Source organism: Ictalurus furcatus, chromosome 23 (genome assembly GCF_023375685.1).
Source record: "Ictalurus furcatus strain D&B chromosome 23, Billie_1.0, whole genome shotgun sequence".
Classification (NCBI taxonomy): Eukaryota; Metazoa; Chordata; class Actinopteri; order Siluriformes; family Ictaluridae; genus Ictalurus; species Ictalurus furcatus.
Genome location: NC_071277.1, coordinates 18,505,414 through 18,532,014, shown reverse-complemented (window position 1 = coordinate 18,532,014; position 26,601 = coordinate 18,505,414). Strand labels below are relative to the sequence as shown.

Below are 26,601 nucleotides of genomic sequence, written 5' to 3'. Positions count from 1 at the left end.
AATGTGAAACCACTGACACTTGGAGAGAATTTATTGGCCCCGTCGACCTTGAAATAGTGCTTTTTTTTAGAACGGCGAGATTAAAATGGGAAGCGTTTTGTCTAATGGGTGTTTCTACAACCTGGCCGTGGAGTTTCCCCCTTCACTGCATGTCATAGTGTTTTCGTCCTGCTCCGACACGTCCATTTCACTTTTTTTTTTTTTTTTCTTCAATGGTTTGTAAATGAGTTGACGCATCGTGACAGGTGGGAATCTAACCGACAGGGTTAGGAAACTTTGGTGTAAAATACCAAGATGAAGCTGAGTGATAACTTCAAGCTGGTACTGTTGTCATGGCAGTCACCTTCTCGAAGCTTTAACTGATTGATTCGTGTTCAGATTGAGCCAAGGACGGAGAAAAGTAGTCAGTTATGATGTGTGGATAGTGACAGGTGCCATTTATCAGATGGAAAACCATGACATTGGGTGTAACCGATGTAGCCAACTAATGTAAGGAATAAACACTTCAGGGTGATGTTGTAGGAAAATAACAACAACAACAACAACAACAACAACCAGGTTGTGATGCAGACCAACGTAAAGTGGAGTTTTTTCATTTATATAATCAATACACTGGACTTTTCATATCCATTTATAGTTAAAGCATTTAATGTTGTGCAAAGTCCACAAAACAAGTTCCTCTGATCACTTATTTTATACAACTTAGAAATCACTTGTTATTAAAAACAGCTATAAATATTCATTCTTTCACTTTTTTTTTTTTCACTTTAACAGAAAACAAATAAAAAGTAGCTTGTGAGACATCATCCATCATGAAGACTTTGCAGTGGCGGAAACCTTAAACCTTAAAGTTACAGCTTAACCTCTGGCTGTTTCAGAGCGCTGACACTGGAGACTCCTTCCATAAATGCTACATATTTGTGTCTCCTTACAGAACGATTCACTGATTAGGTTTTGCTTTGCTAAATAACATTATTAGACTTCGAGTACGTTGAGCGTCCATCGTGCCCTCGTGACTTAATCGATACTTTTCGACCAATCAGAAACTGTCTAAGCTTCATGGGTCTTGAAACAGAGGCCTTTGGCACCTTGGCGGGACACGGACACCTGTTCCGACCAGTCGTAAACAGAGATTGCCGTGACGACGGGCATTTGCGATAAAACTCCCGGGAGGATTTATTCACCTCAGCTCCTGAGCGTCACGAGGATGTAGGTGTGAAATCCTGGTGATATTATTTTATGTAATTAGCAAGCAAATTAAAAGGATGACTCTCTTGGCTGATGAACTGGAAGAAAGCAGAGATTGAACGTCTCTGTGCTTTACATAACCTTTATATAATCGGCACCCACCTTCAACCGTTCCCATATTCGCCCACACCTTTACTTGAGTCAATATTTTTTCAGATTTGAAGGATTTACAGTTCGCGAGGTGGGGATGTACTCCAGCTTAGCACATCTGCTGTAGAATAGAATCAGCTGTTGCTATGGAAATCTAGCTAAGGAGTAGTATTATATAACAGTTTTATTCATTTTATATATATATATATATATATAGAAATTTTTTCGAGTAGCCAATACACATACCTGGTTATTTCAAGGAGGTAAGAAGAAACTGGAGAACCTGATATGGAAGGCCACATGGACCTGAGGAGAACATGTGAAAATCCAGCATTAAACTAAGATACACCAGCTGACCCACTGAAAGATTTGGATCAGCAAGAAAATATTTAGCCCGGGTAGCTACTCCTCAAATATTCCCTACCTATAAAATCTAACGTCACTCATCATTTCACACAGCTGCAGCAACCAATGAACATCTTCAGAGACATCCAAATACAAGATCAAGGTGCTGGATAGGATTGAAACTCTACAGGACGTTAGTACACCAGATGCCACGTTGAGGAGATCTCTGTACTGAAAATTCTACCCCAAAACATTATATTCATTTTACTGCTTCTGACCATATGGCAGCATTAAACCATCCCGTCCGCCCCGAGCGCCCCACTAATCTATAACAAAAGTCTTGCTAGCATTGTGTTAACATATCAAGCATCTGGCATATGAGCATAATTAGTCCTGCTTTCCTGTAAGATGAGGCAAACATCGGAGTTTCGTTCAGTACAGAAGATGACATTTAATACGAGAGCTGCAGTTACTGGAACGCTGGGCGCCGGCGGAAGGCTGTAAAACAGCACAAGCAATCAAAGCGGCGCTGTTTGACGAAGACGGAGGGCGTAATTGTTTGTGATTAAAACTGAGCTGACAGGTTCATTAAGAAGCACCGTGTCAGTGTCGCAGTATTATTACTGTACTGAATTTACTCTTAAGGGGTTCTGGGGCTTTGGATACACAGTCAACTCCGTCCAAAATAATTAGAGAAATGACTTAGCTTAAAAAATAATTCTATTATTATAGAATAATAAAATCGACCTTTTGTATATTCTCTCAAGAATATATGGCAAAATATCGATATAAATAACTAAACTTTTAATAACTTAAAAAATGTTGTTATATTTCATTAAAATTGCTATTATTCGCTAATAACAGGATATATATATATATAAAAAATAAATAAACACTTAAAAATATATAATGAAGCACAGTCTGGGAATTTTTGAAAATTGGTCATTTGTCAGGAAGTCGATGCGTGTGCATGCCGTCCAGTTTCTAACTAGCATTAACTAGCATCTTTCACCGAAGACAATTACGCCGAGTGTTAACTGTGGAAGTGCGGATATTTTTTAAAATCAGAACATGGCATTAGAACAAGTATACCATTTCTTCAAACGACACAAAACACTACGGTAGTTTAAGGAAACGATATATTTAAGCTCGAAGTTCTTATCGTATGTATATTCATGTTTACTTATTTTGTGAAGGGTGCCAATAATTCTGGAGCTGGCTTCGTTCGGAAAACATGCGGTCCGGCATCGAGTCGTAAGTTGTGTTGTGTGTGATACAATACATACAGGATACGGGAAGCTTCTCCATTACGCATCTAAACTATTAGAAAGTGTAGCAGATGGAAGCACGCCTCAAAAACACACCCCACTGAAGCCCAGCGCTGAGATGCAGACGTTTTTATTACCAATGCGTCCATCAGATACAGCGTTTCCTTTTCCAAGGTCAGGATGGCCCGGTTCTAATTTACATTTGGGATGCCTAACGGTGTTGTACGGTGTTTTGGTAGTGTCCACTCGATCCCCGTGTCCGTCGCTGAACCGTCCTTCCTCCGTCCTGCTCTTCAGCTGCTGTCCTCTTGTAGCGCCTCTGCCATGAAGAGCTTGCTGAGGTTCTGAGCGGTAAATTCTTTCTCGTTCTGACAGTAGTTGTTGATTTGTCCTTGAGAGGTGAAAGGAAACATGCGTATGTAAATGAGATGCAAATGAGCTGAAGGACTCATATGCAAATCCGCCGGATCGACTTTAAGAAGAGGACTTGTAATTAGAGGGCATTAAATGACAACTTTACTGGAAAAGTTCTGAGAAATAACGTGGAGAAGAGATCCACGGTCGGGGTGCTACTCGTGTCCGATATTGATACACTTTCAGATGTATAATTAAAAAAATAAAAACTACCAAATTTACTTGGACACCGCTGATCATCTACGTAGACCAGGGAATCGCCTTGCGATACAGCTTCTACAGAGCAAAAACTAAAGTCTGGTATTTTGTCCACTGTGAACATAGAAAACCGCCCATTCCCCCTCTCACACCTCTCCAACTGTACAGATGGGGAAATCAATGGCTATAAGAGAATAAAGGGAGTGTAATTGGTTGTAAATGGCTGCGATTGCCCCTTCAGGCACCTGCGATGAGAAGTGTGTCCATGCGCAGAGGAGGCGGTGGGGGTTTGAACATCTTGCTGATGTCCTCCTCCGGCAGTTGCGGCGGATCTCCTCGACTCCGTCGCTCCGTCGGTCTCCTGCTCTCGCCTCTGCAAGTACTACAGACAAAGATACAGAGAGGAAGGGGGGGAGGGGGACGATATATAAAAAAAAAAACAACTACTGAAATCTGTGGGATGGTGAAAGAACAAAGGAGCCGAGACTAAATAATTTACTGAAAGAGAACGAGAAGAGAATTTATAAACTGGCATTCGGACTGTAGCCAGAAAAAACGGACACGCCACATGCACGTCTCCGTACGTGCGCTTTACTCGTCAGGCGTCTACCAAAGTGTCAAAGTGCCAAAGACTTAAGTAATTTAAGTCTTCTTCGCCTTTGTTCATCAAACAAGACTATTAAAAAAAGTAATAAACATCTGCCGTGGAGGAAAAGTCGATTTTATTCCCTGGTTCAGAGATTTACATCACTGCCGAGGATATCGATCATTTCCTTTCAAATTAACAGATATGATTAAAGGTGTATGATGGTACGATGGTGTGTACAGTACACGGGGGAGGGGGAAGGAAGGAGTGACTGATGTGGGAGGTAATTACTAAGGATCTCGCTGCGTTTGATCGAAAGGCCTTTCTGGTTGAGTCTATTCGGTGCTTGTTGAATGCCCCGGAAAGGGCTTATGTCCTTAATGTATCATCCGTGGCACCAGGTATAATGTTACATAAGGTAATAAGAACAAGGCAGGAAGTAAGAAATCAACTTATCGGACATTTTTCGATCAGTATAAACGAATGAATTCTTTTTATGCGATTGATCAGGACACCGTTGGGTTTCTGTGTGTAGAGTATCATGACTGTTTGTAGCTGCTGCTGTGAAGGGCGACGGGAAAGACAGAGGGTGTGAGAAACCTTCTGGGCAAACAATCTATAGTCTATATATGATTGTCGCCTCGATTCGTTTCAAGTGTCGCCTTTTTAAACGATACATCGATCCAAATCGATCGATTTTCCGCATAAAATCAAAGCAGCCGTGACAGTTTTCGGAGAAGGCACAGAGTCTCCGAGTGGCTCAGATGGAGAGGCATCAGGATCCTAATCAAGAGACATGAAACCTCGTCGATAAAGCGCTTTTCCGGCATCGTTACTTAAAAACGTTCCCAGTATGTATATACGGCCGATACGAAGAGGGCCGATGTGTAGAAAAGCTCTGAAAAGCTGCTGGGATTCAGGTGAGAACGAGTACCTGGGGTTTCTACTGCTGCTGCTGCTTGCTCAGGTTGCGGCAGTACATGTTGTACGTGACGACTTCTTGGCTCATGGCATCGATGCGATCCATCAGGCGCTGCAGACTCTTCTCCAGATGGTTACTGCGGACAGAGAGCGACGCCCAATTAAGCCAAACGAACAGAGTCGGATAAATGGTTGACCGACCGTTCAAGAACGACGGACCTGGGTTTTGACGAACGCTTCGTGAATCAAAAGCTCGAGTGCACGGAACGAACCGCGAGCACTCGATATCCGATCGGACATAGTTGCGCATAGTTTCTCCTCGTCTATTAATCCGTGAAATGTCACACGTCAGCCTCGATCAGCCTCTATTCCTTCCGGTGCTTTATCCAAGTATTTCCATCTTCGGTCACACGCTGCGCACATTCTCACGTCTACAAAACACAAGAACATTCATTATACGCTTTCAAGCTTAGTGGCTTTTTTTTTGCACTTCCACGTTCATTCCATCGACATTTGGCATTTACCCAGACAACAAAAGCGCATTGCTGTACACCGCAAGAGTGAAATTACACTCTGAATACATTATCATTATCTGCCTGTTGATAGGAAGGCGGTGGAATTCTGCGTGCAAGCCTATTACACACACACCACGTCTTCCCATGCATTGAATTCCTAATGAAAGACTCATCCGGGAGGGGGGAAAAAAAAAGAAGCTCTATTTTTCTTTGTGTTTTTCACCTTCCAGGTTAACATCTATGTAAATTAACCTAAATAATTAAGTTAATTAAAGGAATAACACGCTCTGCATTATAAAGCGGAGTTACAGTTACCATAGTACCTGAGTTACTGTTTATAGTTATATGTGAAGATGTGGAATGTATGGAAATAAGTTCATTCGTGTTATCACTTAGACTATAGCAGCTATAAACTCTAGTGAGATTGTTTTAAAAATAATAATAATTTAAAAAAAAGACATTTATTTATCATTTCTGGAAGGAGTCTCCAGTCCCAAAGTGTTCTATTCCATACTTAGTATAGATTGTTAAGCCAAATAAAAAAAATGGACATTGTAAAGGGGGGGAAATGAGATTATGGGGCTTTTAAGGGTTAGACAAACTGGACCTAGAGTGTAGAGTCTGGAATAATGTTTACGTAGGTTGGTACGTGTCAAAATAACATCCACATGAATGCTTAACTATAAAGAGCATTAACTGATTTTGGATACGTGATGAAATCTCATTTGCATTACGAACTTATTATATTCGACAAATCAACGACCTCTCATTGGTTGATGAATGTGGCAGATTCTAAATACAGTACTCGGCACAGGGCACTCAGAGCCAGTAAGATCAAGGTCAGAAAAAGAAGAGGAAAAAAAAAAGTCCAAAAGCATCCAGTGAAGTGGCTTTAATATTCATGGAATGCTGTGTATCAGCAACCCATGCTATGAGCTCTATGGGGGGAAAAAAAGAAAAAAAAAGGCCACTGTTTAAATGTGAAAAAGTTTCTGTCCTTCCTGTCGCTGATTTCGGACCTAGCTGTCACTCCTTCGCCGTTATTTCATCCTAATACTCTTGCGCAATTTAAAAAGCAATCACCGTCTGCCAGTGAGGCCAGGGGAAGGCGTGAACCGTGTGGCCGAGATTGATGACTAATCCAGCACAGTCGGCTCGACCGCCATTATTTCTTTTACAAGTTCCTTTCTGATGACCGACACCACAGGGGGTAAAATGTCTGCCTTTTCACTTTGCTTACAGAAAGTAAGACAAATCCAAAATAGGCCTGGAATAATCCGATCCTTTTATTATTTGCCCTCTGAAGTAGGGAAAGTTAAAAAGTTAAAGACACTACAGGTGAATAGGGTGGTTTTTTTTAAACAATAAATATCACTATTAATATCTGCCAGTTGATTGCTGATGTTCTTATAAGTCGTTTTTGTAATGGAATTTTTTTCAATACTTTTCTCTGACGTATGCAAATCAGGCTTCATTTTATTAAATGTATGCATAAATTTGCATACATAATAAATATATATATATATATAGTATTTGCTGATGTTAGAGGAAGAGTGAAATGGAATATCTATTTAGCTCTGAAGATTAGAGGTCGACTGATGTGGATTTATAGTGGATCTCATCGACACCAATAACTACTAAGTTGGGCAATGGTACCTGCCAATAATAACCGATTAAATCAACCGACACTTTTTAAAAGTGATACTGAACGAAAACATAGCACTCAAAGAAAACTATCGCTGAACTTGTTTTTATTTATTACGAATAAAAATAGAGACATCCAAAATGAATTAAAAAAAAAAAAACACTTCAAATAACACAACACAATTTGTCAGTGATAGGTTATATTTCTCCACTAGAGGCCGCTCTCGTAACCGTATAACTACAGCGGACGCTTCTCAGCCGCTCCCGCAATGGACGCAACCGGGAAAAAAATAATAATATTTTATGCCAATTTCAGTAAGTCCTGATTAGGCATATAAATGTATATAATTTCATGAATGCAGGCTATACACAAAAGAATTTTGGTTCTAAATATAGATTAAAAAAAAGTGTTATAAAGAAAATCATTTTAAGGGTTAAATTCTATTTTGGTTAATGTTTCCACAGAGAAGTAATTGTGTGAATATCATAATGACTGACACGTACAGTATATCGTAACGATGTATCGTGTATATATATTCGGTAAACAAGCGTTTGGGCGATATGTGACACGATTGTGATGAGTGGGCGTGGCTTAAAGCCTTCTTCAAAGTTGCTACATTTGAGATAATATGGTGGACTCGGAGTATGCAATTTACTCAATTAAACTGACCGATGTGACCAAAATGTAATTTCTACATGTAGTGTAAAATGTACTGAACTAATTATGCATGTGTATGTGTGTGTGTGTGTGAGAGAGAGAGAAAGACAGAGAGAGAGAGCAAGAGAGCGAGAGAGATGCCTACCTTTCTGGAGAAAAGTGTTTCTCTTTACAGATCTCCATCAGTTTAGGTGTTAACCTGTAGGCTTTGAGGGACAGTGAGCCTTGTGCCGTCTTTATGGGATCTACAAAAGAGAAGGCACTACAAAGTAAAGCCCTGCGCTTTCCTTTCTACAGCAGTAGCCATTATGCCGGTCTCTAACTCTTAACCCGGGGCTCTTAACACGTCTGAGAAACCCAGCGAGCAAACTGTTGTAAACAGCGATGTGGCTGCCTGCAAGTCAGTGAAGTAAATCGCAACATTTTTCCAAAACTAGGTTCCAAACGCTCTCTGCTATTAGAAGTTTACTCCGACTCTCAGCGTAATCACAGGTTGCTCTTCCGGAAAATGGCTTGCAATAAAAAAAAAGGACCTGTATCGCACGTTGCCTTGTTCATGATCTCTCCAGGAAACCAGAACACCTGAAGAGCTCCTTGCTTGCTGTGAAGTAAGGAATAAAACATTGGCGCTGTGCTGTTACAGTTAAATACTGTAATGAAAGACGCGATGGTGTCACCGTCACCACTTCGAGCTCGATTACTTTTCTAGAAGTCCCGAAGTGTTTTATTCCACTTGCGCCACAAACATTTATCAAAGATTTTTTTTTAAAAATTCATTTACAGTTAATGTAACGAACATGAAACGGGACTTCCCAGCCAGCTCCATCAAACCCCTTCAGATGATTCAGAATGCAGCAGCACGCCTCATCTTCAACTGGACCAAAAGAACCCATGTTGCACCGCTCTTCATCTCCCTCCACTGGCTTCCTGGAGCCGCCCGGATCAAATTCAAGGCCTTGATGCTCACGTACAAGACCTTGTCTGGAACAACACCCTCCTACCTCAACTCTCTCCTGAAGGCCTACGTTCCCTCACGCAATCTGCGCTGGATTAACGACCGATGCTTAGTAGTGCCTACTCAGCGTGGCTCACGGTCCCTTTCCAGAACCTTCACACTAACTGTTCCTCAGTGCTCAGTCTCAATCCGGACCGCAGAATCTGTCACTATCTTCAAAAAACAGCTAAAGACCCACCTCTTCCGTGAGCACGTAACTAACCCCTAAAACACCAACCCCTACATTAACCTTAAAAAAAATAAATACATTAAAAACACCTTACACCTTACGAGGTCCTTACACCTCGACTCTGCGCACTTTGCTTCTCTAGAACGCAATTAAAAGATCTTGTACGGTAGCACTACTTGTATTGTTCTCCGCTTGATATATCGCTCTGCTTGTATTTCCTCATTTGTAAGTCGCTTTGGATAAAAGCATTAAACACATTATTTCCTATACCAGCTATAAACAGCCGCTCCTTCAGCAGATTCTTTTTTTCTTGAAGGCAAAAAACACGCCGTGTCGCTGTTCCGAGAAACCGTAAGGTACAAAGTCCTGTCTTGAAGACGGTGGTGGGAATCGTACGGACTGTTACAAAGCACTGAAACTGCAGACTCCTTCTCAAAAACGCTAAATAAGCATCTTTTTCACAGAACACTTCAATATATCAAAAGTCAAATTAACCACCATTATCAAACGTTTATTATCGCACTCGGATTATGTGGTGCGTTTGTCATACGATTCCCTTCTTCTGACCAGTCAGGTGTGAGAACACGCACACACTCGCACACTTGTTTTAATTAATGTTTGACGGTACAATTTTGAGTGTGTGAAGTAAAGGTCAAGCAGCAAAGGCTTTTCAGCTGCTTGCGAACAGAGTCAAGGGTCACAGCGATTGCCATGGGGTGTCAAAGTGCAGCTCACCAACAGCTTCAATAACTGAGCTGTGCTGAATTCGTTAATTTCGTCGTCAGGGTTGTCAAAAGACTTGAGACGCATGTTCAAAGTCCTCGTCAGCTGTGCCGCTCATCCAAGATTGGCTTTTGCTCAGAATGAGAGTCTGTTTTTAAAAATCCCCGTGCCACACAAAAAAAAAACCCAACCCGACATCAACCCGATGTGTGTGAAACAACCTCAGTAGCGAGCTAGAATCTGTCCTTGGCTTCTTTCACACTGGATGTTGACAGGCTCGTTTATTTGCTCCTTTAATATAACAAGCTGCATTATTGATGCATTTTAAATGTGTTGTGATTAACTGCATCACTCACATAGCAGCTTCCTCTCTGGAAAAGACTGCGAGATTAACAAAAAAAAAAAAAAGGGACCAAATATCCCTAAAGGCCTGAACACGCCACTCCTGCCTAATGAACTCTAAAGAACGTGTGGAACCTAAAGCACTTTGGAATAAGATTAAATTTTAATAAATGACTACTAAAATGTTCAAAGGAATTGCTTGATCAAAAAATGGCTAACATTTGTGTGGTATCCGGGGGAGGAAAAAGCCCGTCGGATGAATTCGGCTAAGCTAAGTGCGAGTTCCTCACATGGTGACTGCCATGATTTGACGTGATGTAGCAAAACAGACTCAGGTCTAATCAGTTGAGTCTAATCAGATACCGGCTGTCAAACTACCACCCACGGTCGGAATGAAATCTTTAATTGCAGTTTTCTCCATTTTCGCTATTTGCTGTAGTTTTCAGAATTTGTTAACATTTGACCACGTGAAGAGTTTTCCAGGCTGCCACACATTTAACAAACGCTAATCAGCAGTAAAGTCACGTGTTGGTTTGATACATTAGTACCGGTGAGACGAACAGTGATCATAGAGTAAGAACTATTAAGGTTGGACCATTTACGTTATGTTTTTAATACGAATTTCACCGTAACGTCTAGATTTTCGTGGGAAACCGCCTCCTGATTTTGGGGAAAGTCACCTCCTGATCAAGGTTCGGACCAGTGTATGAACTGTGAGTTTTTCAGATTGATCCTGGATTAGAGGTCGACTGATAAAAATCAACCGATAGTTCTTAAAATGGATACTGAATGAAAATTTAAACACTCAAAGAAAAATATCGCTGAACTCTTATTATAAAAATAAGCAGTACTGTACTATGAAAATGTACTGTACTTTTTTCAAATAAAAAATATAAAAATAGAGACATCCAAAATGAATGAAGGAAAAAAAAAAACACTTTAAATAACACAACAAAATTTGTCAGGCGATAAGTTTTTATTTCGCCTCTAGAGGCCGCTCTCGTACTGCATAATGACCGCGGACCTTTCTCAGCCGCTCCCGCAATCGGGAAAAACTATCTGTGTGGATTTTTGCCGATAACCGATCCGATATCGGCGCAGATTAATCGGCAAAACCGTTCGATCGGTCGACCTCTATCCTGGATATTGAGAGGATCTGTTCAGATGTGAGGCGATGACGGACATACTCTGCTCAACTACGTCCAGTGAAAACTGGGGAAAAAATCAGGAAGTTAGATTGTGCGTGTTAGATGTTTTTTTAATAAGACAAGCGCCCTTAAATTTTAGATCAGTCTGAATCATTCATTACGTAAGTTTTACATCCACGCACCATGAGGTAGCCCTATAATGCAATATGGAGGTCGGGTGGACGTATCGTTAGAATTTAGGGCCCTTAAAACGGGTCTAGCGTGCAGTAAAAGGTTGAGACCATCTGCTCTCGAGCGTGTTCACCTATATTACCGCCCCCACAGAGACCTGAGAAAATGCACAATGCTGAGGATTTCTATAATCCGCTTAAGGCACCAGCTCATATGTTGTTAATATGGGAAGTGAAGGTGCAGGTGCTTCTGTTTGCACCTCAACCTACCGTGTAAATCACACTCCCTGGAAGGAAGACGTTACCTCAGGAGGGGAACTCGATGATCACGGAGACGAGTCTTACCGTATATAAGCACCACGGACTCCTCGATAGCGTGCTGGTAGCTGAACTGGGAGTCCAGCGGCGCTCGGCTCAGGAAGGAGCCGTAGTACGTGGACTAGTACCAGCCGACGTGGAGGTGGTGGATGTTGACGTGATGGAGACTCCTCATCATTCCCACCTGGTATTGAACTGAGAGAGCAAGACAAGATAAAAGAGGAAGAGAAGGAATAGAGAAAATAAAAATTCATAGGAAAATCACAACTGATAAGAAAAATATCCTAGCAAGCAAATATCAAACAGAATTTTACACAAGCGTCATATTGAATACGTGTATCTACGCATCACGTCATGGGGTTGCCAAACGTGGCAATGGTAATCGAGTGTGGCTGAGGCTTTGAATCCGTAAATGATCAATTGATCTCAAATGCCACAGAAATGTCAATAGTACCTTAGTAGTATAGTACCTTAAGAGTACCTTAAGAGTATAAGGTATAAGGTCATTAAAATGCACAGTGACGTGATTAAACGTGGATAGAAGGTACGAAAATGTAAGGTGAAGAACAACAAGGCCATACAAACGAAAGGTAGCGAGGCCGAGAAGGAAGACCAGGACAAGCTGTGACGAGGTGATGACGACACATCCGAGCAAAGACCAGCCCAAAATGAGACGGTAAACAAGCGCAGCCCCAGATAAATAACCACACGTCCACGTTCCAATAACACACCTCCTAACAGAGCCTCTGATTTGGAACGGCACCAGCTGAACGGTGTGGATGGACAATCTTGCCGCTACAGAGGCATCTTTCAGGCCGTAATCAGAGTCCTGCTTAATTGGCTGTGTCTGGAGTTTATGGGCAGCCATAATGAAGTGGAATAAGAAAAGGAGCCTGAGGCGAGGGCGATGAGGACCTGGAGGATGCAATGAATGTTTATCACACTCCCCTTTCAATGAAGTACACAAGCATACAGCCTGGTGCATCCTGTTTCTATCAGCTCAAAATGGAACGGGCCAGAAAATGCCCGATACTGGATACACATGAGAGCAGTAAAGAATGATACCAGCTATGCAGGAAAGGGCGACAAGGCTCAATCAAAGCCTGCATCAAGATTAGAGTGAATCAGATTGTCCCAGTGCATTCAGACTAGCAAGCGACAAGTCATTTGTTTCACTTTTGGGAATGTAGCGACCGTGTTCTTGCTTGTGGGTGTGGCCTGTACAGTGTTGTTGTTTTTTTTTTTTTTTTGAAGTTCTGTTGAGAAATGGTAGTAGCTGTGAACTCAAGCTAACGAATCAAACACAAGACAAATTAAACGATGCACTAACTTATGTCGCATGCAAAGCAAGATAACCGTACTAGCTACATACATTCACTGGAGGCACCAACGATCTCCGCTACTTCCTCTCAAGCTTTATGTTTCTCCAGAAATGTCTCTATACGCATTAACTGAGAGGTCGTAAATGACTAAATAAGATGAAACCACGGTTCTGCGTGTTTCTTCCATTTTTGAGCATCAAACAGTACATTTGTATTAACTGCAGGTAGGAACTAAAGTTGTGAGTGGAAACCTGAAGCTTTTTAGAGAACATTATGTGAAAGAAAATACTCCTTTGCTTAAAAAAAAAAACCCACGAGTGCAGTGGGTTGCACCAGAAGAACGTGACCTTTATTGTAGCCTAGTTTGAACTTTTGCTCCAATTAATATAGTTTTAACATAGCCTTAAGTTATCGCTTAGAACGTACACCGACCATAAACCGGTTACTAAAACAGTAATGCCGTTGTTTCACGAGAGCCCAAGCGGAATAAGCTTGAAGAACAAACACAAAATACAATGAATGGATCACTGGAGATGATTGTTAGGTATAGTGTATTTGGAGGAACAGACCCCAGTTCTATGCAATATCTAGTTTGCAGTGAAGTGAAAAGGATCCCTACGATAGAAAGGATTAGGCTCGTCACCAAGCTAATCAAACAGCTGAGCGGATATCTCTCCGTACCGTCAACACGGGGTAGTACTTACAAAAGTTCCAAGCCATCAATAAGGTAAGCCTCAACAAAGAAGTTACCCACAAGTAATTCTTGTGGATGTTAAGACTAGTTATAGCAGATAGATTAAGCTTATAATTAACGCAGCCTAGTTCGCAACTAAAGAAATTGCTAACCTAGCTAAGTTACGTTAGCCAGCGTAGCTAGTTATATACATTATAACGATACCTTGACAGAACTAACGTTAGCATCTATAGTGGCTTGGTAGCTAAACAAAGTTAGGCTGGGTTCGCACGTAACGTCTTTTTCGGATGAAACCCGCTGGTCAAAGCATTTTTACATACTAAAACGACCGGTCCAGGATGCAGTTGAGAGCATCCCAAAAGAAGCTCGGGTCGTTTCTGAAAACACGGTCTACTCCATAGGATTATTATGTAAAACAGGTGCTGACCACTTCAAAATAAAGATGTTTCACGTGAACACAGCGTCAGGTAGCTTCTTCTCCAAATACGTATGGGTGTATATGTGCAGCACTTCCCACGACTGTCCCAAATACAAATAGATTTCTCACCCCATTCCTGCAGAGTAGTGCGAGAACCTGCCGCAGACAGTGATGCAAGTCCTCGTCTAGACGGTCATGATGTGCGAGCTGCCTTGCCGGCCTAGAAAATTAGCATATTTCATTTTTGTAAAATACGTTTTAGCATATTTTGCCATAACTTGGTGGAAAGCAGTGTGAAAAAAACTTAAAATAACTTCGAATGATTTCAAACCCAACAACTACCACCACCACCACCACCAATCCACCCCCACCGCTACACTGAAATAGATGCTAATTGGTTCTCAAATTCATAAATGAATTTGTCCATGAATTTGCCTAAGTCCAAGCTAAATTGAACAATAAGACTTAAAAGTAGCCCAAAAAAAGAAAGAAGAAGAAAAAGAGAAAGAGAGAGAGAGAGAGAGAGAGAGAGAGAGAGAGAGAGAGAGAGAGCCCAAAGCTAAATGCGGAGGTAGGATATCTCAACTCTAGAGATATTAAGCTTAATATTCAACTTGATATGCTGACGACGATGAGACCCCATTCAGGTCAAAACCAAAACAATCCAGAGGAAATTGGTAATTCAAAACAGCAGTGTCTTGCCAAACAAACAATTCTTCAATATTACAGAAAACAGGAGCAGGGTCATCTGTTTATAAGGGCTGACCGAGATGCTAGAATTGGTCTAGGCTAGATGAGAGCCTGTCAGATGAAACCCAGCAGCATTATTTCTTGCATAAGAGGATGAAAGCATGAAGAGTGAAAACGCACAGCTGCCACAGTCACAGAGGACCTCATATTGCCGTCATATACATCCAGACCAGATCAGTGCCGAAGACGTCAGGATTGATACACATACGAGCTCTGAATCGTCTTCACAGCAGGTCTGGGTACCGATCTGGGTACTTCACGTCAGAACGCTCTTATCTAGTGTTCAGACAGCTGGATATCTTCTTTTGCCAAGCTGGCACTGTTTAGCATAATCATACAAATAATGTGATGGGAGAAATATTCCTTTTTCCAATCGTGTCATCTCGCCAGATGTTGAGAGCCATTAATATGGTGCACAGAATGAACTTTATTTTCACTACGGATTTGCTTTAGCGATTTCCCGTATGCCCACACGGCTTCACAGCCCAACAGCTAAACTCGCCATCACCCGAGACTTGGCAGTCCGGGAATAAGAACGGGGAAGAGAGAGGCAATTTGTCATGAAAGTCTTGGCTGCTTTTTCATGAGTGGAATGTGTGGAAGTGAAGACTTAAGTCATGCAGTAGAAGCTGAACAAGTGATGCCAATTGCGCAGCCTTGACAGGCACAGGGAAAAAAAAAAAAAGAAAAAAGAAAAGAGAAAAGACTACCATCTGCTTTCATAAGTAAGCTATATTGGCAGAATATTGCAACAAAAACACTCGCGTATTCTTTATGCCCGTGTTCAATCAGAATGAAAGTTCTTCCACTGAACGCAACAGCCCACAATCTTTCGTTTTATAGCAAATAAGGTGAAACGGTCACGAGGATTTAAAGCATATAGCCTTATTGCTAATCCTCCTTCATAATTTAAAGCAGCCAGAATGGAGGTAATGAGCAATCGCACCCTGAGATCATGCCCACCTAAAGGGATTGGGTTTAATGAGCTTTTAGGAGAACAATCCTCCAGAAAAGTCCAAAAAATAAAAACTACAGGGAAGCAAGCACTGAAATCACATTTGCATAACTTCTACCAGCTTCCATTAATCATCTGCAAGTCTACTATTTGAAAGTGAATTATTTAGGGCTTCTTTACATGTACCCTGGACCTATTGTGTATTTGTACAGGGGAAGGCATCTTTAGCATTCTCTTTTCAGGTGCTGTCTTTCATTTTCACTTGATTGTTTGCATCTTCACTTTAGCGTTTCTATGCTTTAGCTTGACAGTCTGAGTGTCTTCTTCATGGCTAATACACTGTATGGACAAAAGTATGTAGATGCCTGGCCACAATTGTGTTTGTAGGTTGTAGCATTAAAATTTCCCTTCACTGGAACTAAGAGGCCCAAACCTGTTCCATCATGACAATGCCCCTGTGCATAAAGCAAGGTCCGTGAAGACATGGTTTATTGACGTGGTTGAGGAAGAACTCCAGCATCCTGAACAGAGTCCTGACCTCAACCCTACTGAACACCTTTGGGATGAACTGGAACGCCGACTGCACTCCAGACCTCCTCGCCTGACATCAGTGCCTGACCTCACTAATGCTCTTGTGGCTGAATGATCACCAAGCCCAACAGCCACGCTCCAAATTCTAGTGAAAAGCCTCGTCAGAAGAGTGGAGGTTATTATTATAACAAGCAAAGGGGGAATAAATCTGGAATATGATGTTCAAGAAGCACATACTAGCAAAGGTCAGGTGTCCACATACTTTTGGCCATACCGTGAATCAAGTATTGGCACTGTCGCCATGAAATGAATTGCTACAGATGGTTTTGCAGACCACCATCGCTTTCCCTGCTACGGTGAAATAGGAAGTTCCGCCAGTCTTGTTACTCGTGGCCCAGTCCAAGGAACGGACTTGAAAATGGTGTCCGGAAAGATCAACCCAAAATGGTGGTCTGCAGATCAAAGATAAACCAGCAATCTTTCTGGGCAGGGATACTAGTAACATGATTGGTTGAACTTGATACATGACCTCCTGTATCAAATTATAGTCAATTTTGGATGTGAACCACATCAAGTAATCGTAGGGCTGGTGGTTCGATTCCCGGCCCACGTGACTCCACATGTCGAAGTGTCCTTGGGAAAGACATTGAACCCCAAGTTGCTCCCGATGGCAATCTAGCGCCTAGGTTGGCAGCTCTACTACCATTGGTGTGTGAGTGTGTGTGAATGTGTGAATGAGAACCAGTGTAAAGCGCTTTGGAACCACTAAGGTTAAAAAAGCGCTATATAAGTACAGAGCATTTACCAAGTATGAAAGCAAACAGGTCACGAATTGCCCACAAAGTCAGGATCACACTCGGAAAATAGCTTTCACCCTTGACGTACCAAGCTCTCGCTTGCGCAAGCGGCCACGGATCCAACATATATTTTTTAGAAAGCGCAAATACGAAAAAATACCCTTAGAACCAATTCAAAGGAATACTAAACATCACAGGCTAAACACAAGCTAACAGGGGAGTCAAATGTAGTCATCGCTCTTGCTATTTGATTTTGGTCTAAAGAAGTTTGTTCCCACATGACTCTATGCAAAGTTACACTGAACTGAATAAACACGTTGTGAACTTCCCCGCAGTAGGGTAATTTATTCCCTTGATCTTCATTCAAAGCAGGAGTCTCATTTGATCGTTATAGCCGAGCGAGAACACAAAGACGAGATTGCACCTCTGTAGTAATCCGGTACTGCCGCCACCTCCAAAGGATTTCCATTGAGGTGCTGTAATTCGACAGCTTTTGTGTACGACAAGTGGTCTGGAGGGCGACTTGACCCACCCCGAATTACTTAGACTGTGTAGGACTACCATGGGAAATACATTCATTTCATGATACATTGGGCTTCGAGTCGGAGGCGAAAAAATCGTTCAAGTCGGACAAGTGCTGCCTTTTGATTTGTTGCTGGACACGGTACGGAAGTCTTTACTAAGAGAAGCACCGAAGCTGTGATTCATGTGACCTGGACAATAAGCATTTTGTTAACTGGGACAATAACTGAGCACCTTTTTCAAACCGCCGCAGTCGTGTAAAGACCGGGTCGACCACCTATTTTATGGTGCAATTATGGGGTTCGTCACTTACTGAAATAGTCAGTCACCCGTCGTTGGAATTGCAAGGTGTTACATCAGGGATAGACAATGTTACTTAAAGTGTTTTAAATGGAAAAACTAAAATTACAGTTCATAGTACATCCAACTGCAGAATGGGCCATATATATATATATATATATATATATATATATATATATATATATATATATATATATATATATATATATATATCATGGCTTGCCATATGGGAAAAATGCTAACTTTCCTACTTTATGTACTCAAAAAACTTCAAGATGCCACAAGCTAGGAAGAAAAAGCTTGGGCCAGAACGCCCAATGGTCTTTGAGAACATCCCCAGTGTTTTATTACTTACAAATGACATCTGTCCCAAGTGCTGAATGTTAATTAGCGCTATAATGGTGTGATACCTCACCAAAAAGATCCAATATAACTGATTGGAGCAGGTTACATTAAAAAAAACAATCAAGTATCAAATGGAAACTGCTCTTAAGAAGCAAAAGTCCACTACATCAAGAGCTGACTCTTGAGTCTCCTGTCCATCAAGGAATGATAGATTTAAAAAATTATAGGCTGGAAGCAGAATTCGCCTGTGCTGGAAGTCGAGCTAACTAATTTGTCCAGCCATGTGTATTATCGATGATACATCCCGGCAAAGACTGGCAGACCTTTCTGTTATTTAATGGCTCAAATGGCCATCGAACCCAACACATCCTGCATTATAATTTAGCAATTTATAACAGAGACACTCCCACTCATAGATTAACTGTCACTTTATGTCACGGTAACTCATAAAATGCAGTGGGTTTTAGCCAGTATAATGCTAATCTACTTAATGCTAAGTAGTGCATTTTTCAGCTCTTACTTATTTAACACCAGCACACACACACACACACACACACACACACACACACACACACACCTCCCATCTCATTTCAGTCTTTTCCATTAACCCCAAACAAAATTAACCCTTAAATTCTTGTCTTGATATTTAATCTAGAAAAAAATACAAATCTTTTTTTTTTTTTTTTTTCATGAATTGTTATAAAAACATCAGTGAAGAAATCTTCCTATAGATGATACATGGTACATGCATTTCACTGCTCGGACTATTCCTGCTAAAGCTATAAATATCAAGCCGTACCATCAGAGCCAGGGCATGTGATCTCGTCTGTGCAGAACTGTATTCATTTAGCTGGATCCGAACATCAATTCAGGCCTTATTACCAGGAGAGCAATCCAAGCAGAAAGGCCACCAACATGCGACCTTGGGCACGAGAAGCGAAAATAAAAAGGAAAGATAAATTATGCATGGACTCCTCTGCGCTCGCAAACAACAATTCTCTAATTTAATACAGGAGATGGCCAAGCCTGCCATATCATCACAACGTGGAATAAAATAACAGCGTTGAGTGAATAACAAGGGATCAGACTTAAACGACGGGTTGTATCGGAGCGAGACGGCGAGCGATGATGGCGTTCGGCGTACACAGCATGGGATGCCTGGAAGAACCTCCAGGCTGTTGTGGCATGTCGGAGTGGACGGTGAAAGCTGTGAATCGACTGCTCGTTCGTCAGGACAGCCGAGAGAACCGTGGAGGCAGTTCAACGTTCTTTTCTTACCTTATAGACTTGAACCAGAACATGTTTATGTTCATGGTCGATTCTGAGAAAGAATGGCAACTGGAGTCCAAATCTGAACCGCTAATTTGTCTGCGCTTTTTGGCCTCGTCAGTAAGGTTTCCAAGCAACCAAAACACGGGATTGGGCACGCACGCTAGGGTTTCTAATGAGAATTATACGTAAAGATTGTGATGTTGCTTCAGGAGCCTGATGTTGATATTAACGACCCATCTCCAGATCGATGGAAACCCGAGTTATGCCTTCGAGAGAGAGAGAGAGACCATCATCAGCAATAACTCTGACGTATTAGCGGAGTGCAATTAATCAAAGATTAATGATTATCACAATTTGGAGCACAATTAGCATTAATGCGTGCACATAGCCGCAATCTTGCTAGCAGACCTCCGGCTTACCTCTGTTAATTCGAAATAATTACCGTCATGCAACGAGATGAAGGAAGGAAGCTTTTAATTGTTAATTGCATGACCCTGCTTTTTGCCAGAACAACATGACTCATCCTCATCGAGCATTCGGTAATGCATGCATCAGTAGGAACGCACCAGGAGATGGAAAAATGGAGAAACGGTGGGGGAAAAAAAGCAGTTGCCTATGAAAGGAAATATTCCAGGGAGTGCAAAAGGACGTGCTTGCGTGTTGCGATGCTTTTTCTGACGTCTGATTCGGCCCTGCTGTTTATTTCGATCTGACGTCGTTGCATCAACCCAGTACCGCGTTGAACAACTCCGCTAGCAAAAGACAGGTGGCAAGCACATACGGGTTTCTCGTAACGAAGATGCACTGCCGCTAATCTAGCCATGCCTAGTGAAACACCGAACGAGGCAAGGCGCAGATCTCGCTACGCAGCCAAAAGCGGCGAAGATCAGGCCGCTCCTTGGCCGTCTGGAGCTGAGAAGAGTCAGTGCTCGAGGCACGGTTCAATTCCTGCCACACCGAGATCTGTTAAAAGATGTAGATGGAGAAACGTGTGTATTGGGCATGTGTTACAATGCCAGCCCCTTTTCATCCTTCTTCAAACAGGTGATGGGAGAAACAGGCAGACAGAGAGGAGGGGGATTATTCTACCAGCAAATGGTGTCCCAGTGCATATCTGCAAATGGTGGACGGTTGGACAATCTGTACCGAGCACCTCTGGTGAATCTCTAATGACCTGTAGGATTTGGAATGCAACAGACAGAAAGTTCAACAGGATTTATAGTTGCACAACATCAGAATAACAAAACACACACACTACCCTAAAGGACCTCAATATTTTTTTTTTGACCGGTGTTGTAATTAAAGCAGCCGGATGATGCCGGGTGTTGCCCGGCTCGACGGATATCCACTGCGTTTCCCTACTCCCCTACAGATAAAACCAACACAGATACACATCAAGTTGTGCCTTCGGTTTGTGATCAGTAGAAGCTGACGGAAAGACATGAGCTATACGACACGTTTCTCACAATGAACCTTGTTTAAATGAGAACGTGGCAAAAATTCTAAACGCCGGCTATAGTCTGGTTCACGGCGTCTCCTCCTTTCTGGCGTCCTCATAAAAAGTGACTCGTCTGCAAAATCCATTCGCTTCGATAAAATCGTGCATGTCCTCCTGCATCAAGAAGCAAAAGGCCGACGACTTCGCTCACGCAACTGCAATACAGATGGGAAACATCTGTATCCGTCAAGAACTTTTCGAACCGATCCACGGTCTGATCCTTCAACGACGGCGAGCTGTCAATTTAAAGATAAAACAGCTGGGTGGCTTCTTGGAGTTCGGCACATCACGTCCTCCTGCAAGTCCTCCGTCGGGCAGATAAAGGCAAGTTCCGAGCTCCTAAAGGATTCGTTCGCTTTAGCTTGTTTCAGGTTCACGCCAATGGAAGAAATAAAGATTTTCTGCCTTTAGACAAGCGTTCGCCGTTCCATAATTCACAAACGACGGAGGTTTGAGGTCAGTTTCAGTTCTTTGTACTTGAACATGAAAGCCAAAAAAGCGGCTCGAGTCTCCATAATAGTGGGTTCTGCATAAATTTCAATAGATTAAGACCTATAAAAAATAAAAAAATCTATTTTCCAGGCATTTACAAACGAGAAGTAGTTCGATAAATTAGAACCCAAAAGTCCCAACACAGCAAATTGCTAAATTTTAATTAAATGCAGTCCTTTCTAGACTAGAAAATGTTTTCGGTGTTCTACAGTATAAACCCGAGTGGGTTTATTATAAGACTTAATTGAGGACATTTGTCCTGCTTCTTTAATGCGCTGTTTGCTAACGGGTGTTCCACGCTCAGTACGATGACGTATGGATAATTGTGTTTCCACTACCCTCACTGTTGAGAGCTGGCCCAGTGTATTAGAGAACCTGCAAGGTTTTTGTTCTTGGAAACTGGCCCGTTAATTTCTCACAGTGCAAATTCGACAGGCGTGTTTTAGTGATACTCGTGTTACTCGTGTTTTGGTGATACTCGTTGCCCGCTAGACTTCGTTTCAAATGTTCGCCATTTCGAGCGTTAGGATTTCAGGATCCTAGAATTTCTCTCAAAGGTCTCAATACCAACGTGGTTGGCGCTACAAGGCAGCCGTCTCAAAAGACGGACATTAAAATCTCTGACGAAAATTGAATCATCTCCCATGAAGAAGTGCAGTTTAACTGCAGTAAGGAAAGCACTTGTCACTCCAGCTCAAGGCACTGGTGGTGTGGTTGTCCAGAGATACTCAATTAATTACATCTCGAGAGAGAGAGGAGGAGAAGGAAGGTCAGTATCGAAAGCCTTTAATAAACCAAGTTGTTAAGGGAAGACTGGCCAAGAACCAGACCCAAAGCTCCAGCATCTTCAACTATTTCTCACAAAATTTGAAGCTGGAGATGGCCGTCATGGATACCGTATGATATCCTGAGGCGAGCGTGTGATGAGATCTGAGGTTTAGAGGTCAGCCGAAAGCTAATCCATGTGTTCCAAAAATTCCAGTTGACTCTCACAGTAATGTAGACAGCATACCAGGTTTGAGCTAGACAAATAAAAGCATTTGAAAACATGAAGACGCCTGAAGACGTCACTGCTGCCGAGTGGATAGTGTTGCTGCCCCAGAGCTCCAGGGTTTGGTTCGATCCTGAGCTCGAGTTACTGTCTGGGTGGAGATTTGCATGAGCCTGAACCCCCCACAATTTATGCATGCCTTTTCCTCCTCCTCCAGGTTCTCCGGTTTCCACCCTCCTCCAAAAAAACATTCCATTAGGTGGTCTGGCTATGTTAAAATTTGCCCCCAGATGGGCAAATGTATGAATGGTACCCTTCTTTGATGGACTCCGTGCCTTGCACCCCATGTTCCTGACACAGGCCAGGATAAACCGGTTACCGATGATAAACGAGTGAATACTGAAGGACAAGGTCCATTTGTCAAGGGGACACACTTTCATCCTAGTCTCTGTGCACCATAAATCCTGTTGTAGGAACTCTTAATAAATGGTTTGCATCCAACTAAAGACCCCAAACTTCCAGCATCTGTGCTCCATAACCAAGGTTTCTCTCAGCCCATATACCAAAGTGCTTTTTTGTCCCCAACCATGACACACCCACGCCAGGGACCAATAAACTCACTCAATCAGTTAGGGCTGCAGAAGATCGTGGACATTTTGATTTGCGTTAAGGGTCGACGATCAGGCTAATGTACACACGGATTCTTGTCGACCAACTCGACATTCGACATACTGCTCTTACAAGGCACAAACTATGGAACGGGTTGAGCTCTGCTCGCTGGCTCGTCAGTTTAGGGGGTTGAAACGGCGGTGCTGAAAGCGGAAGTGCGACATTGCCACCTATTGAGAGGCATGCAAAATAGCTGCCATGGAAGCCTCAAAAAGAATGAAAACCTGCAGCAGCAGCAGCAGCATCAAGCACTGGGGCATTTCTCTTAGGTTGGGGAGAATGATCACAGCAATAACGAAATCCTCTCACTGCCCTTACAACTGCCATCATGCTCACAGGAAGCAAAGGATGAGGGAGGGAGAAAGAGAGACAAAATTATGAGCTTCTGTGAAATCTGTCACTGAGCCAAGACGACTGCCTCAGCAAAACGCGGCCAGCGAGACTGATTTTAAGCGTGATGGACTGCTAAAAATAGTGCTGGGGCAGACTGCAGTCTACAGTCTTCCAGGCTAAGAATTATGACTTCAAAATCAAGTCAAGAGTTGAGGTTTTCAGTCCGCCTCCTTAACCGGAAGTACGTAGTAGGAGTGCTTATCAATTCTGCTTTGATATTAATCAAGAACTGAGTTATTGCCATCAACACTTAGTAGTGCACAGGACCCAAATAGATATTGCTTTAGTGGTACAGTTGTGCTCGTAAATTTACATACCCCTTGCAGGATCTGCAAAAATTGTAATTTAAATAATAATAATAATAATAAGGGGAGATCATACATTTTATACGATCCCTCTTATTTTTTTTTAAACGATTAACATTTTGCAGATTCTGCAAAGGGTGTGTAAATTTATGAGCACAACTCGTATAAACAACGCACAGGCACTACGTCTTCCATTAAAGCCATGAGATAATGCCATGGCTCTGGAAACATCTGTCCCTGGGCACCTATTTTCAGATTTGGCCTTTCAGTTCTAGACACAACCTCCAGACTACTGCTCATTAGTGATACTGACCAGTGTTACGTTTAGACACGCTCGAACAGGCGGTCCGGATCAACAAGGTTGTTTCCCGCCCGCAGAGAGCTGGCGAGTTGACCTCCCGTATAGGGTTGGTCTGTCAGAAGGCTGGAACTAGTGCTGGCTAAATAGTATGGCCTACTTGTGAGGAAAAGCTTGCTAAAAATATTAGAACAACGAGGGAGTAAAACACCAGGTTTTTACACTTACAGCTTTTGAAAACGAAACACGACTCGGTACAAGAGCAAGTACGATAAAGGGTATAAAAAGCCAATTAGTGTCGATGTTTAGATCATTAACGAGGACTCGAATGTGCAATTATGATGACAGCGTGAAGCAAATGAGTGATGACCGAACGCTGGAGTACATTCTGACCTGTCTCTCGTGTTGCCGTGAAATGACCGTACGGGGAACTCTAAATCAGGCCGGCAGAGCCAAGCCAGAACTCGAGTACTTCCCGCCAGGCCACTTGAAAACGTGGCACGTGTATTAAAAATACCCAAAGCTGCACAGAGTGCGTTTGCTTTTGATATAAGCAACCGTTCTGAGCTCAGACCTGACCGGATTTGTCATAGCAACATCTGACTCGGGGTTACCTTCGTCAAAGTCGGCATCGTCGTCTGTGTTCTGAGGAAACACGAAGCAGTCGGTGATCTCCAGGCGGTCGTCAACCACCAGTCCCAGGAAGACACCCTGTACCACCTCGCTGCCCTCCTCCTGCTAATGCTTTATGATCTTTAGCACCACCTACAGACATACACACCGAACAAGCTCAGACACTCGGAAGGTCTGTATGCACGTATATGCAATGTATGGACAAGTTCACGTATTTAGAGAAGTTCTGAACGTGAAAGTGGGTTTAGAATCATATTTGGGTTTAATGGAAAGACTGATCCAAATGTAGTAACCAAGGAGGGGGGAGTTATGAGGTTAATGGAAGCACAACTCTCCACACTATTACAATACAAATACCCTCTCTGTGGTGTAACCGCCGTCTGAAAATCGGTGCTGGGGCATCTGGCTCTCATGATCTCACAGTCCTTATTTTTTTTAACATGCGAATAAATCTAGCAGGGTGCGGGACGGTTCACGTTCCCGGTGCAGTATTCTCTCAGTGCAAAGATCAAGACGTGCATGGTCTCGTTAGTTTCTTATGACTTCATATAACATATTTTCAGGGTTTTACTTATGTCAAAATCAATCCACCGAATATCTATCTAATGCTAACTCGCTACCTCGCTAACAAAACATAAAGCAGACATTATCGAAACGGGCAACGGTTTTATTCAACGCCAACCGGTTCTTAAACGAACCACCGAGTATTGATTAGTAAAAATAAGAAGAAAAATACCGATAGGCCTGTTTGTCTTGAAACTACTTGTAAGTGAGGTCCAGCCTCCCCGCAGGATCCCAGTTCTTTTCAGGATAGACACTAGGCCAAACCTATGACGCACAACAAAAGCAGCTTACCACAATCCCTGGGATCAAAGATTGTATCCGAATGCCTGCGGTTTTCTCTCTGAAATCCTGAAACGGGCTTTAAGGTCAAAACGAGCCGAAAGGTCAACTCTGTCAGAGCACAGACCGGTTGGAATAGAGCTGGCAATTCAGTAAAGGGGTCTGTCGGGCTAGTCTAAAGAGTTCTCGACATTAGTCAAACACCTGTTTCTCTAAACGAAACGGACGATGCCGCAAAACGCACACGAAGGCCAACGCTGAGATCACAGGGTCTGACCAGCGCGGGCATCTGTTCCCAATTTACAAGCATATTATCTTCAAACAGCTTTTGGAAGGCACACAAACAACAGGATGTGGAAGTCAAGAGAAGCCAATTTTCCCGCTTATTAGAAATGACATGTCATTTGCATCCAAGTCGCTCTTCATGTTAAGGATCAGTCCGATTAGGACGTGATTTGCCAGTCCGGTTTTCGCTCTCGCTCTCGCTCTTTTCGCTCTCGGTTTCAAAGCAGCCGACTGTCCCGTACCACGTGGTAGGTCCGGCAATCAGAGCACGGTACTCAGGGACGAATGTCCACATGTACATGACTTCATGCGTCCTGGACATTTCAGTTTAGATGCTGCAAGTTTGGTAAAAGGGTTTGAATGTGAAAACGCCGTCGAATGACGTCGACCTTTGGGGAAATCGCTTATGAGGCATTTGACATTCCATCAGAAGGCAGTCTGAAAGACAATGGTAAAGTAAAAGTCTCGGCTTATGTTTAGGTACAGTCGTAGGGTTGGCGGTTCGATTCCCGGCCC

At 42.5% G+C, this 26,601-nt stretch overlaps 1 protein-coding gene across 1 annotated transcript in view; it reads right to left on the bottom strand.

Annotated features, from left to right (window-relative positions):
- Positions 1 to 626: 626 nt before the first annotated feature.
- The window catches only part of eif3ha (eukaryotic translation initiation factor 3, subunit H, a), a 28,848-nt gene continuing 2,873 nt past the window's right edge, over positions 627 to 26,601 (bottom strand). The window contains 7 exon segments of the mRNA XM_053610948.1: positions 627 to 3,342; positions 3,809 to 3,917; positions 3,919 to 3,945; positions 5,084 to 5,393; positions 8,033 to 8,132; positions 11,800 to 11,967; positions 24,939 to 25,089. Coding sequence (XP_053466923.1) covers positions 3,245 to 3,342; positions 3,809 to 3,917; positions 3,919 to 3,945; positions 5,084 to 5,393; positions 8,033 to 8,132; positions 11,800 to 11,967; positions 24,939 to 25,089 — 963 coding nt within the window. The 3' untranslated portion in view covers positions 627 to 3,244.